The sequence below is a fragment of the Spea bombifrons genome, chromosome 10 (genome assembly GCF_027358695.1).
Source record: "Spea bombifrons isolate aSpeBom1 chromosome 10, aSpeBom1.2.pri, whole genome shotgun sequence".
NCBI classification, from domain to species: domain Eukaryota; kingdom Metazoa; phylum Chordata; class Amphibia; order Anura; family Pelobatidae; genus Spea; species Spea bombifrons.
Window position 1 is genome coordinate 7066169 of NC_071096.1, and position 16921 is coordinate 7083089.

Genomic DNA, 16921 nt, shown 5'->3' on the forward strand with positions numbered 1-16921 from the left:
GTGGGATACTAACAGTGCAGGGCAAGATGACATACAGGGTAAGCCTTCATTTACAAAGGCTGCAATAATTATTTAAAATGATTCAAGTAATCAAATTATTTTAGGTTGATTACTAATATATATATATATATATATATATATATATATATTTATTATTTGACACATTTTACATTTTTAGATATATATTTATTTTATACATATTTATTTTGTGTAGATAATCTATTGATAATGTATTAAACTGCAAAAGGGAATTTGATTTTATCAAGTGGAAGTTTGGTCTAAAGCAGCCCCAAGTGATTCATGTCTGGAAGAACATGTGGGTTAGTCGTGTGTTTCAGCCTCACTTATCTGCCTTTGGGTTTGATGAATGGTGTTTTAAAAGCACAGAGAGGAAGAGAAGGGTTTAAGGGCAGATCACCCCCAGTATTATGTTGTTAATTGCCATGTTGCCAGCCTTCTGTCTGAATGATGGGCAGACGTTGACTATAATAGTACATTCCTATTAACTCCAGTCATGCCTTTTAATAATGTGTTTATGTATAGTACATTATGAGCCACATACTTTTTGGGACCTCAGAGCATTGTTCTTGAGGTGGAAAAAGAGACATCTGAGGTCCTGAAAGCCTAAGTAACTTTACGTCGTGTTCTGTGTTGCCCCAGCAAAACGTATAACCCCCATGCAGACAGGGTGAGTCTTATCTGCTGTCAAATTGTGAGTTTGAAATGTTACTAATAGTGTCTTGGACAGGGTGTGTCGGGCATTTACACTCATTTCGGTGATAAGACGGCGTTGAACTGGTGGCTCGGTAATCTGACAGGTATAGAGAGGAGTCGTGTAACTGACAGGTATTTAGCATTCCAGACCACACAGCGATCAACAAAAAAACAGAATTAAAAGTTTATATATTTCAGGAGGACACGGCCTCTAAACATATACCAGCTAGCAGAAATCACTCGGATTAAGAAACATGCTGGAGGGACAATCCAAATTACCAACTCAAATATTTTATTATTCATTTATAAAAAACATACAACGAAAAAACCACTTTGTTCATAGTCTCTTCTTAATCTCGATGGACACAATCTAGTGTATGTATATGGCAAGAAAATACATTGTGTACTTAAATAGATATGTTTAAAGAAAATGTATGCATCGATAATATTGCTTGCTTTTGTCTGTCGTACGCATTGTAACTATGAAGTATTTAGGATCCTGTAGAGTAACATTTTGGAGGCATGGTTAAAGTGCTCCACATTGTCATCATTCTTGTTCACAGTCCAGGGCAAAGTGGTTTTGCTTCTTCTAAATGAGCTATGTGCATGTGGTTTGAATTGTCAGCCCATGTTTGCTTTCCTCCCGCATCTGTCTTCAAGTGTTTGGAAGTTGTAGCATTTCTTCACTGCTTCTTGGACGGCAGAAACATGATTTGGATACCAAACAGTTTGATGAGCAATTGGTCACCACAGTAGCACTGTCCGCCATGCTCACCATGGGCTTCAAAGTCTTTCAGTTCCATCCCTATGCAATGACCAAAGCTGTGATTAAATCAGTGGGCACATGCAGAACCCATGGACTCATGGGTAAGGAATAAAAAATGGATGTCTAAGACAGGTCCATATTGGCGTAAGTGTATTTTTTTTTGTGGTCTGCTTCAAAACGTTTTTACAATCTCCTCGGATAAGTACAATTATAACGTTCCGCTCTTTCAGCAACTCTTTGGAAGCTGCATTAGTTTATATGATTCGTTTTAGTATTAATGTATTTATTTTGTACTTTGGACTTGATCAGAGTCAGGCCAAATGACCCAGTAGTGGAAAAAATGGCATAGAAATGTCCTTGTTTTTATGTTAGAAAAGCACATTTTCTCTATTAAAATGAATTGGATGAGAAATCCAGCAGAGACGGGTTAATGTTGTAACTGAAAACTGCTGAATTTTTATGGAATCTCTTCATTCCTACTACTGTGTTCCTCCCATCACTCCTGTGTTCCAGCGGCCCTTTATCACTCCCATCACTCCTTTTTTTCCAATGGCCCTTTATCACTCCCATCACTCCTTTTTTTTTCCAATGGCCCTTTATCACTCCCATCACTCCTTTTTTTTTCCAATGGCCCTTTATCACTCCCATCACTCCTTTTTTTTTCCAATGGCCCTTTACCACTCCCATCACTCCTTTTTTTTTCCAATGGCACGTTGTGTTCACTGGTCCAAGTTTAAGGTTAAAAGGCTAATTGATCGTTAGAAAACCCTTTCGCAATTATGTTACAGCCAGAAATTTTCCATGAAAGCAACTAAGTGACCTCAACATGTAAACATACTGGAACATATGACACCTGGGACCATGTAGGTATATTCTAAACCTGCTTGTTCTAGAACTTCTATATGCTTCATGTAGAATTCCATGTAGATTAAAGCTAATTAACTTATAGCCTCAATTATATCAGTAAGAGATGCCCGGGGCAGTCCTCCACTGAATTGTATTCTGTTTGACCCGTACAAGTTGCCATCCTTAAAGGTGACTTAGCTGGATTTACTTGCAATATAAGCAGAGGGAAGGGGGAAAACTCTGAAAGCGCTTAAATTATTATTATTATTATTATTAGGTGTGATCATGTGACTTTTTTTAAACCAATACCTCCGATTACTATCCTTTTATCTTATTTTTCATACTTGCTGCCAGATGTTTCTAATATTCCTTCTTGTCTTCAAATCGATACACAGAGGGTCTTCTTTATTACTATTCCCTAATTAGAAAAAACCCTCTGCCCCTATATCATCTCGGATTTTCAACATGTCTGGGGCAGTCCTCCTCCGTTTTCCAAGACTATAGAACTAGGCTTTGAGCAGAACTCTTATTTGTCATCGTTAAAGAACGTTATTATGAAAACATGCAGTTTAGTCCGATCCCTGTCATCGTCTTATGAGTAAAAGTTTACTTTGCAGGAACGCCGCACAAAAAAAAACAGTTTGCCAAGAGATTTTTTTTCCTTCATCCTTTTGATTTTTAAGTTTTTGTTCCTTCTGTTTCTTCAAAGCAACGTTCTCTTCACAGACATAGAGGAATCTGTCCCCAGCTGTCCTATTGTAAGGAGAGAGGTCTTGTTAACACCAAGATCTGGCAGAGAGATTACAGGTAATTGTAATAAAGTAACAATACGCTGTTTCTGTAATCACAGGAGTCTGCTGGCTGCCCCAGGCCATCCTATTGAATGTACATTAATACTTGAATATGCTTTCTGCTCTCCCCGCTCTCTCTGATCTTGAAAGCTTCACCTGGGGCTGCAGGTTTGGTGGTTGCAGAAAGCAAGTACATAAAGGTTGGGGCTCCGAGCTTCTGTAAGCTGGGTGACGGTTTGATGGGTAATTCCTACTTTTCACGTCAATATTGAGAAAGCAGCTAGGTAAATAAGGGGGGGGGTTGTGTATTCTTCAGGGCTGGGCACGCTTCTTTGCCTGAGCCAGAATACAGAACAAATATCATAAAGAGATACACGGCATATAGGAATGAAATTTGTTTTTAAGATGTTTTCCCCAAGTATTGTGGGCAGACATAGCAAAGTTCTGACTTTCTAGCTGCTATGAACTCTGCTTCCTGTTATTCTCATCATGGGAGCATCATGGGAATTGTAGTCTACAGCAACTCATCATGGGGAATGCTAATCGTTGGTCTTACATTACATTTATTTATAAAGTGCCGGCCGATTCCGCAGCGCTGTTACATTCGTTAGAGCAATTTATAAACACATGCAATAACGCATACAATAACAAACTGGTGCAAAGGAGAAGAGGGTCCTGCTCTTGGGAGCTTACAATCTAGTCGGTGAGACAAGGTCAGACCTTAATTTTTTTTCTTCTACCTGAGTCATGTTTTGCCCTTCATAGATCCGTATGGAAAGATCCATGTACAAAAAAAATGTATTCTTCCTGTTTAAAGGAAACTACATTTTAGAAACCAGAGAAGAACTAATGATTGAATAATATGTATTAGTATTGACCCTCCGTGCAATATACCGCTGCTCGTCCTGACCTTTTTAGAATCATTTATTCTGTGAGAGACGGGAAGAGCCAAAGGCCAAGTTGAGGGTATTATAGTCTTTGTCAAATTGTCTAGAATCCATCCAGTTTTGTTGATTTGTAATTCTTTTTTTTTTCTATCTTGGAAATTCGATGACATGTACAGCACAAAGTAAGCAAATCTCTTAAAGGTGATGTTTCATGTAGACAAAACATCTAGTGTGCTAAGATAACAAACCTTAACGGGGCTGTCATTTTATTGTTTTGGCGGAACACTTAATCACATAAAAGCAACACAGACGCTTTCTACGGCACCAAGTCACCGAATAAGTGTTCCTAGCAAAAAAAACAAAAAAACAAATCAATTCCTGGGATGGATTTTGGAATCATCAGTACTAGGAATTATGTTTCTGATGCTGTGTTTAGTTTAAAAGTGTTGAATTCAGCAAACTGCACCCAATTGATTTTTATTTTTTGTGATATGCTGTCTCCCTTCTTGCTCCCTTCTCTCTCCCTTCTCTCGCTCTTCGCGCTCTCTTTTCTCTCTCTCTCTCTTTCCCCCCTTCTCTCACTCTCTCTCTTGCCCTCCCTTCTCTCTCTCTCTCTCTCTCTCTCTCTCTCTCTCTCTTTCTCTCTTGTCCTCCCTTCTGTCTCTCACTCTCTCTCTTCTATCTCTCTCTTTCTCTCTCTCTCTCTCTCTCAATATTATATATATATATATATATATATATAAATATAAAAAATATTCTATAGTATATATAATTTTTTTTTATTTCTGGTTTGCATCATTTGCTACAACCATGACAAGCCCTGTGCCCCCCCATGTTAGCTCTTTCTTCACCAGAAATGATGTATTTATTTTGGTATTGTTTTTGGTTGTATTTTCTACTTGCCCCCGGGCTTGGGCCGTACCCGTTTCCTGCCAGCTCTGTACATGTGAACACGCACGATGTGAATCAAAACACTTGCAAGCGAGACTTTTACACTTGTAAAGTCCAGGAATATACAGCGCCAGCCCCATTAAGGCCTTTGAAGGAAGCAGAGAAAAGGCTTCCCCGAGTTGGGATTGTGAGGCGACAGAGCGTCTCAGTACTTGGCAAAAAGAAAAGCTCTCCATTCTTCTGGGGATGAAATAAAATGAAGTCCAATACAGGAGCTGTACCAGCAATAGGAGGGGGTTAGCTCAACCCTCAGGAGAGAACGGCACTTTGGCACCGGGTCCCTTCCTAATCAAACATGCTTCGCACGGACCCGTTCCGAGGATCTCTGCTGACACTTATTGATGCTGGAAGTGAAGACCATTAATAAGTCTTTACCAGTCTCCAGTGGCACTGCCCCTGGGCCTTTCATCTTTGCTTGTATCACATTGACCTTCTTTGGGAACATCATGTCCAAAGATTTCTTTTTTTCCTTTTTTTATCCATTTTTTTAATGGTTGCTGCTGCTTTATTGGATAAATTAGTAACCCTCTGGCTGCCAACTCGGTTAATGAAAGCTTTCAGAATATAAATGTTTCTATGTAAATTCACTTTATGGGGGGGTCGTATGAAACTTTTGGTATTAATATCTTCTGTCTGGAGGGTAATTTTTTAATTTCTGTTTTTTAAATTTCCCCAGCCAATAGAGAGAGGGAGAGAGGACCAGAATTTAATATGTTTAATCTTTGTAATTCTAGAACACAGCCCTTTGAGTCTTTCTCGTTGGTTAATCTTGGGTAGAGAAACTGCATAATTAAGGATAATCTATTAAATATAATATATATTATAGATTATAGAAGCTTGCAAGCCTTTGGGATGTTATGAAGATGTTTTATCATACGCAACCCTCATTCTTTATAAGATTAGTTAATTTATGAGATTAAGGAAACACTGATGAGTTATAACCTGTCTTCCTACTTTTCGGGAGCGATCACAAATGTTCCTTCTTTCTCCGTTATATATAATGTATGTATATAGCGCTCAGTAATACGGTGTTACAATATGCCCTCGTTCAGAGAGAATGCGTGAGGTTATTCCACTTATTGGAAAGAGGTTCCTATTTCAAACACGCGGCAGGGGTGTGATAGAGGCGAGTCCGTGTAGTGTGTGTGACAAATGGACGGGAGCTTTGTATAGTTATCATCATTTCTTCATAACCGGTGCCTGGTGTCTCAAAGCATTTCTTACCCTCTCTCAGTCTTAGTACGGAGAGCAAGGGGTAACATTTAGAACTGAGCGGAAGACAGAGAAGCATTGTAGCCGCCGCGCTAAGGAGAATTATCACGTTCACGTGATGGTCAATGAACATTTCCTTTTGTAATAAATCAGGTTGGTGACATTAAAGGGACACTCCAAACGCTGCCCAAATGTGGCACTTGCTTAACTCCTTTCCTGCGTCATTTAAAGGGGAACTCCATAGATCATAAAATGCTATATACACTGATGCAGTTTAGTATTGGCAAAAACCTCCTTTAATTCCAATAAACTAATCTTATTCGCAGGCCTGGAGGCGCCATTGTTGTCCGTCGTGTGATATTTTGGATGACTTTCCCTGCACCACACTGAGCTGATTCTTTACGGCAATGCTAATGAAGTCCGTTCCTCCATAGACTTTCATTAGTCAGAGAGTCTGGCTGTGTGATTAAGACATTCTGTTGTTTGTCACAGGCAGTATGATAAGGTGTTGGGCTACTTGTCTAGTAGATTGGGCTAAGGTAAAAAAGCTAAACCACATATAAAAACGTCGGTGCAACATCCAGAAATTAATTAGCATTTTCTCATCACGCAAGGCTCTCATTTGTCCTACTTGTACGATTCACCATAGATCTTCCAGAGGCCAAAACATTGACCTTCATGAAACTGAAGGGGCGGATAGTTGTCTAATTATTCCCATTCTGGGGTTAGTTTGAGTGACAGCTCCACCCTAAGTATAAAAGGTCTGTGTCTTAAACAACCTCTGACTTAATCTTGTAAATACCCTGGTGAACGTTGTGAACGGATTACATAATTTAAGGAGTTTTGCCGTGATCATAAAAATACTTGGAATGCTATGTGATTCGTGCTGTTACCAACATATTAAATGATGTAACATTGCGGCAGTCATTAAAATGTTTGATCGTTGTCAGGTTTCTCAGCTTGGTTGAGTTTAGCTACAAAAATTCATGGCTAACAGTGAGTGAAGCAGCCAGCGCTGGGATCTCTTCGCTGACAGCTGAAATAATACGCTTTCTTTTCACTTTCTATCCATTTTTTGAGTAGGTTCACTTTTAGAACTTTAAGTACTCTCTACCTCTGGGATGATAAATCATTTTCACATGTCCACTAAGCAGCGGTACCTACGTCTTGAACTACCTTAGCATGACCAACATTGACCTATCCTCCTTTGGCTCATCTCCATTCTCACTTATCCCTGAAACTCCAAAATTAATATAATACCCATTGTACAGCCCTGTGGATGATGTTGGTGCTATATAAAATAATAATAATAATAATAATAATAATTCATAATTTACATTTTAAATTGTTTTTGTAAATAACCTATTGATAATGTTTCCACCTTGAAAGCTTATTAAATATACCCCATCATCAGAATACTCCTATTGGCTGCAGGGATATTATTCCACACCAAGATGTCTTCAGTGTTACGTGCTTGTGTTTACCGAGTATAAACATTTCTGCATGATCTTTAATTAAGGTTTCAGACTTCATTAGCGACGAGCCGTTTTCTGCTTCAGTCAATAAAGCTCTTTGCGTTTGCTCATGTCACTGCGATGTTTACAGAGGAAGAGTCATCCATCAATAGATGTGTTGACTTTTTAAGTGCCAAGTGGTGGGACTTAATTAGCTCGGAGTGTACCTGTCAGACAATAATGGTGGCATTTTTAGGATGAGACAATTTGTTCTATATATTGTACTGTGAGACTGCATAGATCAAAAGGTATTCAGATGTAAATGCTTCGGCTTACGTCTCCAAGTTGTTGGCATAGAGGTGCAAAGTACCTCTGAGCTGTGTAGTACGGCGTCTACGTGAAGATCCTTCTGGGTTCAGCTTACCGGCCTAGGCCCTTACTGACGTCTTAGGCTTAACAAAGTCAACTCTGGGGTTTTTCTATAAAGTGGAAGTTTGCAGCAGAGTTGAGGTTTCAGCTCCCAGATTTCATTACGGATTATGAAGGACCATCAGCTGTGAGCTTCTCTTTTGAGAAGGGATGAGTTGGCCCTGTATCATGCATAGATTGACAAGGGAGAAGATGTTCACTCTTGAGATTTTACATATGCATTTTGCAGGGTCAGCTCTGCCCTTCTTGTAGGAGAACAGGGCCGGCCCAAGACATAATGCCGCCTGGAGCGAAGTTTAAAATGCTGCCCTCCCCCCATTATCTACCCTTCCTCTTCCTCCCTCCCTATTATCTACTCTTCCTCTCCCTCCCTATTATCTACCCTATCCCCCCCCTTTGTACTTACCTTTCAGCAGTCCTGCGGTCAGTCTCCCTGCCCGGCCTCGGTGCCGGCTTGTAATGCTGAGCGCCGGAAATGACGTCATCTTCCGGCGCTCAGCATTACAAGCTGGCACCGAGACCGAGCTAGAGGGCTTGCAGAGGAGAGGGGCACCGAGCGGGTACTGACAACTTGGTAATCGAAAACCACTTGGCGTCCTCTCTCTCTTCCGCTTTTAAAAAAAAAAAAAGGGCTTGGGGCGGCAAATATATTCCTAATATATATCGAAGCCGGGGAAACTACAGGTCTTCTGCAAACTCCATCATAGTGAATGGACCCATTTGGGATGCCAGACAGAATGGGAAAGATGATCAGCAAGCCAACTAACCAACTAATTAAAGATGATCAGCAAGCCAACTAACATAGTAACTACCACTCAAAAATAGGGAAGAGATACTCCAAATATGTGTTTATAATTATTTGAAAATAATAATCCCTTTAATAAGAAGATTTGACGTACGGTAATGTCCACAGTGTTGTTTTTAATGCATAGACAAGGTGCTTTTGTCAATATTGTTTATTACTTGCAAACATCATTTTACTAGAATGATACATTATGAAAATATTTAATTAAACGATGCGTTTTGTTTGAAAATATGATCTTATGTTTTACTTGGAAAATTATCACAGTGAAACAATATTTGAAAATGAACACCGTGTTTATAACACCAGGACCTTGTTTGCTTTGTGTATTAATATATTAATAGAGGATCAACAATAGGGGTAAAAGAAAAAAAAACAATTAATGGAATATCTACTGAAGAGTTCTGTGTTGAGTGGAATTATTTACCGCGCCTGAAGAAAAATAATAAATTAATTGTTTGTTATCCTGGAGTAGTTTGAATAAGATTTCCTTTGAGAAGTAGACAAACAAATTTGTTCACTGGGCGTTCCGAAGGTTCATATCGACCCAAAAGAGGGACACTATCTAAAACCTATCTTCACTGGAAGAGGATGGGTACCTGGAATAGCCATCGGGCAGAGGTGGTAGGAGCTGATATACTACATCTGTGACATATTGCCTTCCGTAGGGGAAAAAACAAGAATAAAGGTTGTATTTATTAGGTTAGGGAAGGCTAGATGTCCACTGGTACTTACCTGCTGTCAGGCTCTACAGCGGTTCAGATTGTCTACTTATTCAATAAGCGCTGGGTCAGCAGTCAGGGAATGGGAACCCCAAAAATATTCTTGGAGCAAGGGTTAATTTGGCCCTTCATGACGCAATGTGCCGTTAAAGCTGTTAAGTCGCCTGTCCTGGTCCCTGCACAGATGTCGGCGTTGGTCCCAGCCATGTCCCACACAGCTCAGCAGTGTTTGTATTCTTTATTTGGGCTGTTTGTTTCCAGGTCGTGTGTGTTCTAAAATAGGCCGGTGTCAGCAAGGGATCTGACAGCATGTGTGGGACAGCCGCGCATTCCATGGATCACAGGTCAGCAAACCACAGCTTCGGCCCCCCATGGGCTGGTTGGCAGGGCAAGGTCCTGTGAGCTTGTGGGAGGTTTCGCTGAAACAGGTTTATGTGACCGATATAGTACAGCGAGGGGCTTTCGATACAGTCGGGAACACAATATTCAGCCTCCCCCCAAATGGTTTTACTGCAACTTATTCTTAATGATTTCCTTTCGGAAAAGCAACGTTACCCCCAAGGTTTCATCTTCCCGAAGGAGCCAGTCTGTCGCGCGGCACCATGGAGTAAAGAGGGCTTTGTTTTAATGAGCAGTTTTAAGTTTTGGATTTAATGTGATAATAAGGAACATAACTTATTCAGTTTTAATAGAAATCAGAAATCATTATTATGAGCGGTTGAATCTTTCTGTGGAGCATCCCAAAGGGGTAACAACTCCTACCCTCTGCTGGGAAGAGAACGTGGACTCGGCAACTAAATCACAGATCCGAAACAAGTTACTTTTTTTTACTTTGTGGCCCTTTCTTTCTGAAATTAAAAGGCATGCTTCCCAAGTGTCCCTCTTTTGGACAGTCAGTCCCTATATGGGACCCAAGTGCCTCTATTCCTCTTTTCTCCCCCAATGCATCTCTTTTTTAGGATCTCAGTATGTTTGCTGGGTATGAGGGTATCGCAGTTCTCCTAAAAGTAACAACACTGTGTTTATAAACAGCAGAAAATGTTTCTAAATAAAGGTATGTAACGGATATACATTAGTCGCCATCCAACCTGTGATGAGCGTAACTGTAAGAGGGGGGAAAGAAATCTCGATTAAAGATCACCCTGGCCATCAGCATGCCACGGGACCTGTCAGATAGCCGCGTGTCTGTTATAAACCCCGTGAGATATGAAGCACTCGGGAAAATACGTGATTGACTGGCAGCCCATTCATTTTTCCACCGGCGGCTGTGATGCAAATGAGATCAGCGGTGAAAGTGGCAGGAGATGGACGGCTGCTGCGCACGGATCTCCATTACGGGAATGCTTATGCAGAAATTACCCCCGAAGATAAGTAATCACTTTTAATCACGTTAAGTATAGCTGCCATTATAAAAAGTGTATCTTTTGGGTTTTTTTTGTTTCTTTTCTTTTGACACGATAAAGGTTGGTTGATGTAAATGTATTATTTTATATTGCAGCACTCAATTTTTTCAATACATTTCCACTGCTGGATTAGCACAGCTATCCCAATATATATATATATATATATATATATATATATATGTATATATATATATCCTGCTGCAGGAGAGCGTGGCTGGCCCCGTATAATGGATAGTTAAGTCAGTGAGAGTTCTACTTGCTGGAGAAACCTGTCAGTGTTGGCCGATCATAATGAATAGTGGCATTAGGGAGTTAAAACTGCAGCTTTCTTTCCAACTCTCCCTTTAGTGAATAAACTACTCTATTAAAGATAGAATAAGTAGGGGAGAATGCGGCAGAAGAGGATAAAGGGCCCGCCTCACCTGTTTTCTCTGTAAGTCAAATTGTTATGTTACAAACTACTTGTTTTGTCCTGTCCACCCATTGTACAGCGCCGCGGAATTTGATGGCGCTATATAAAACAATAAATAATAATAATAAAGAATCCCGGAGAATGCGTGCAGCACAGTTAAAATCCAGCGGAAAGGAGCGGGGAGAAATGATGACTATGGAAGAGCGGCGCATGTCTTGGGCAGAGTGCATGCTATGCATTTAAACATCAGTAGCTGCGTTGTTATTTTCTTCTTTTATCTGAAGGTTTTGTCACCTAAAACACAGAACTCTTAAGAAGCTTTTCTGCTTCTATAACCCAATCAAGTGCCCCCTTTTGTGTGTCACATGATAATTAGTGGTCCCAGGAAAAATTATGAACACGACAACATTTTACACGATAAAATATTTTTTTTTATTAAAAGGGTTTGGGCGTGAAATGTACTACGGATGATGCCTTTAACTGGACGTTGCAATATTGTCATTTAGTGAAAAAAGTTAAATATGGCACCATTCACTTCCTATATTTAGTAGATTTTACCCTATTGTTGTCTCTCCTTTTAGTGGAAGCTAATTGGTTCTCACCACTTTGGTGGAGGAAGGGGGCTTCGGGACAGGAAACTAATTAACATGCTAATTTCCCCACCTTTTGCCCTTAGGTAAAATAGTGCCCTTCTGCTAACAAGATACCTTTGTTTGAAAAGTGGAACCACAAACTTGTATTCTTTAAAAAGTTTACTTTACCTATATTTTTGCATTCTTCAATTTTGTAACGATATGGGAGCTTCCAGAACTATATCTATAATTATAGAAAGCTCCTTATTTTAGACAAAAGCGACCTGCTTATAAATGGCTTAATTAGGAACACGTTCGAGATGCTGGCTATAGTATGTAGATCCAGCAGAAACATAATTACTTGTCTTTACACGAACAAAATCACCATTCTAGCTGCCCCTATATGCAAATAGAATCTTCTCCATGGCGACAGCGTATTTGCATATTAAGCAGCATCAGAGCAGAATGTGAGTTAAACCATTTTTCTAATAAAAACAACTAAACACCATGCGAAATTCCAAGCAGAACTGGAACCCTATAGGAATCCAAGCCATGTGAAATACGGTTCCTGTTATAAATAAACAAAATTGTATTATTATTTTTATTTATTATTATTATTTTATTTTTATTATTATTTTTATTATTATTATTATTGTTATTGTTATTATTATATGAGGAGTGCTTTGGATACAATTAGAATCAGAATGATTAACAAACCTCTCCAATGAGTTCATGTCCTGTGGAGCTTACCGGCTAATATTTGGCATAAGGGGAGGAATAAAAGTTACGGGGTGTTTGTTTCTGTAAGGAGCCTCTTGCTTCCAGTGTGAATCTGAACCCTGCACATGTTGTGTATTTAAATCTCATTTGAAGCATTTGGCTGTCAGGGTGAGGTAGCCACATCTAATATAAGTTCGTAAGGAGAAAATAAAGAGATTGATTGAAGGGAAATCCGAGGAGCTGAACCCGGGCCCTTAAGGCATTTCTTCCCCTGCCTATGTGCATGGAGCTATGTGTAGGCAAAGGATTGGATTTCACACAAAGGTCACGGCTGAATCATTCCCCGGCTGAGCCCCAGAGATAGAAATCTCCTCGTTCATTGAGCCGAGGATTCCAACCTGTAGCTATGCAGATCTGCTAACGCTTATCACTATTATCTACAGCGCCGAATGTCTACGTTATGAACATTGTTTTATCTCGGTGGCTTTTCACTAATTAATATCTATATATGTACGGTTAATTGCGTTACTAGGAGGAATAAGTGCACCCGGTTCACATCAGTACTCGTAACGCACATTGGTAGGATCATCATTTCCACTTAAGATGGGAAATGGATATATCTGCGCAGCCCAAGAGGAGATGGAGTTTGTGGTTGCGGTGGTCACCTTTCGTTGTATCGGCATACAGGAATATGTGAAGTCAGCAGCCCGTTCTGGGAAGCGAAAGCTGAAGTCAAAAAGTCTTATGTGACTTTACACAGTGATGTATTCTGGCCAAGGCCAACAAGTCCGGGAGAGTGGCCCCCTATGTCGCATAACTGGGAGCCAATCGCGGTATTGGGGGATCGGGCTGCCTATAGCGGCACCACTTAATGGGTCTATTAAAAGGGAGATCCCTGATCTCCCCATCCAGCCCGTTAACACAATAGAGAATAATGGAGTCCCGGAGCTTCCGTAGTTTGTTTCTATCTGTTCTCACTTTCATTAAAAGGCACTCAAAGAGAAAGAATGGCGGTGTAGGGGAGCTGGCTAGTAGCGCCCCCTCAGGCTTGGCCAAGGGTAGTCACAAAGATTAATATGTTATTTTTTCTTCATCTTATTCTATGCCGACCCAATAAAAGATATCAACTTCAACTACAGACTTCAAGAGTTCCTTGAGACGATATGTCCCATCTTACTTTTACACGATTGATTCACACATTTTGTTGCACTCTTGCCTGTAATTCCACCTAATGATGCAATCACGTTAGTATCTATACCATGTACTATGTGTATCGATATCCCCGATCAGGCAATAGATTAAATCCCCAGCGGGATTTGGCCGTTGGTTACAAAACCAAAACACTGAAACTGAGATGAGAAACCTATTTGATCTCAGGTGATAAAATCCAGCCCCAGTTTGGCTGTCGGCTGTTTGTTCCGGGTCCGATTAATGGTAACGTTCTTGTGTATCATCTCAGTATGGACACTGTTTTGCGTGATTACTTCGTAAAGAACCCGTTGATTTAATTTCTCTGAACAGCCGCAATTAAGACATTCCGAGACTTGGGACAATGCACTTTTCATCAGAGGAGGGCCCTTCTCGTAAGAGCTTACACCACGGGACCCGGGAAGGTGTCGAAACAGCTTGAGTGTTGTCCGATGTGGCGATTGGAGGGTGACACTTTCTATGTAATCCCGATGAGCCTTATTTTGAAGCCTCCATGAATCCACGTCCTTTCTACGATCGATCGTTAACGCTTGGGTTTCAGGATTTTCACATGCCTGACATATTAACCCCTCCTTTTCCATTCCGGTATGGAAGTGGTTAAGCTGCTTTTTGTGTTACAAATGTATTTTTAAGTCTAGAAACTTAAGGGCACTTGCAGAAAATTCCAAATGTGTTTTCCCCTTTTTTACGTTGCTATGTTTCATCAAGTAGTTCAGCTTGAATCACATACTTGGTTTGCTTCGATAATCGGAAACATAAGAGTAAAGGACACAGGGTCAAGAAAATGTGTAGTTCACTTAACTCCGTAATTGATGCCTGGTTTCGCCTCTCAGTACAGGTGGTTGGGATTGCTGGGAGACGTCTGAGTCTATTAACCTTACTGGGATTTTAAAGGAAAGTCAAAACTTTCCCAGTGGTGGATCCTGGCGTAATAATTTATGTAAGCATATACTCTAACTCTAATATATCCCTTCCATATATATTGTCCAGAAGTGACAATGTTAAAAAGAAAACCAGCCAGCCATCAGAGAATATAATTATTACTCTTCCTTACGTCACACGTCACCTATTTCTATTATTAACCAAAAGGGAGCAACATTGGTACAAAGTTTGAATAGCCGTCTTACTGCAAATGGTATGGTCCAGCTAGAAGGTATGTTTCATGGTGATAAGAAAGCTGTTAAAAAGTTGCTCTAGAATCACTTTTTTTATACAAAACTTCTATTGTGCTTTGAAAAGTGAGTGCTTCTGCATTTTATTATGGATTTAAGCAACATGGATCCTTTTCAGAAGGTTTTCCAGCTACAATAGCAACAAAGCCTTGAAACCTCACATTATTATTATTATTATTATTATTTATTGTTTTATATAGCGCCATCAAATTCCGTAGCGCTGTACAATGGGTAGACAGGACATAACAATTAGCATGTAACGTAACAAATTGACAGAGACAACAGGTGAGGAAGGCCCTGCTCAGACAAGCTTACGGTCTATTATTTATTATTATTATTATTATTATTATTATTTTATTTATATAGTCTGACAAAACTAGAACCGACAGACTTTGACGAACACATGCATTAGGTAAAGGGGACCCTGTTCGCAAGAGCTTAAAATCTAGATTAGCATCTCATCTGTCGCAAGATAGCAGGCCCACTTTGATCTGGCCAACGGTGTTTATGATAATACTGATCACAAAATTGTTACTTGTGAAATTAAATGAAAATGATCAAGGATTTAAGGTACACGAGGACAGAGAGTACAGACAGTCCTCCAAACGCTGCCCATCTGCTGTCCCTGGCATCTGTCAATATGTATCAAAGTATAGAATGTATGCTGATTAGAAATGTTAATCAAACTATAACAATGACTTAAAATGGGTAGAAAACCTTGTATGTCATTAAACCAATGAGTTGTTAATCGTGGGTAAAATAAATAAATTTAATATGTTACTATTGTGGCATTTGACATGTTGCTTGTGTACATATTGTGAGTGTTTTATAAACATTTTGTTTGTTTTATGTACTGCAAACCCAATGGATAACTCGGTATCAAAATCCATGTTACAACAGGAATGTGCACCTAGGGCAGTCTACTTATTCATTGGGTCCGTATCCACAGGGCCCGCGGAATCCACCCCATTAAAACAGTGAAATACGCATCATTGTAGCGACGTCATATTGAAATTACAATGTTTTGTTCCCGCGGCTTTGTTTGGTCCCGCGAGGTGTACGTGCTCACTGTCTTTCTTCTGTCTTACAGCTCAGAGACACGTCCTGACTTACCTAGAGGATGCTGTTACTCAGCTTCTGGAAAACAAAGAAGAGGTGGAACAGGGCAGCGTCGCCAGGTTTTTCTCCGAGTAGTGAGTATCTGCTCTTTGAGCTGCTGCCTGGGGATGTAAAAAGGCAGGTTTAAATCCTTACGCTGATTAACAGTAGCCTGTTTTCTGTGTATGCATTTCACCAGTAGTGGAACTATATGATTAAATGACTCCTATAATGTTCTCTTCTTTCACCTGCCCACAGTGTTGCTTTCTGACACTGTGTATGGTGTCCCTGTACCCTATTAACTCGAATTACTTGCTTCTTTTTGACCTTGTGTCTTCTCCTTCTCGTCTCTTTGCTAAGGCATCTTAAACCACGCTTTCCCACCCCCCTCAGGGCCTGATCTGCCCCCTCTCTCCGGAGCCCAGCTCTCTGACGGCAGGATTCCAGGTCACTTGTTTGATGTTCCCGCTTACGCGCTGCGTTTCACCTTGTGGGCATCGGAATCGTTTAATGATCTGTAGTTTGTTACACCAAGGAAAAGCGCCTTTTGTTCTACTCTGCTCCTGAACTTGGAACGAAAACCCATTCTGATCTTATATGAGAACTTCGGCCAAGTGGAGCTCTAATGTGTTTTGAATGTGAGGACCTCCATGCATTGCATACAGAGCGTCGTGGAATATATTGGCGCTTTATATTTAAATGATGATGTTCTGAATTAGTATAGCATTTTTCAGCAGTATACTTAGTAAGCCACGAGTCAA

General features: G+C 40.2%; 1 protein-coding gene across 2 annotated transcripts in view; it reads left to right on the forward strand.

The window, feature by feature from the left end:
• The window catches only part of CSTPP1 (centriolar satellite-associated tubulin polyglutamylase complex regulator 1), a 42995-nt gene that overhangs the window by 1866 nt on the left and 24208 nt on the right, over positions 1-16921 (forward strand). For both annotated transcript variants that reach the window (XM_053449411.1, XM_053449412.1), the window contains exon 2: positions 16153-16255. In XM_053449411.1, the coding sequence (XP_053305386.1) occupies positions 16153-16255 (103 nt within the window). The remainder of the gene's footprint in view (positions 1-16152; positions 16256-16921) is intronic.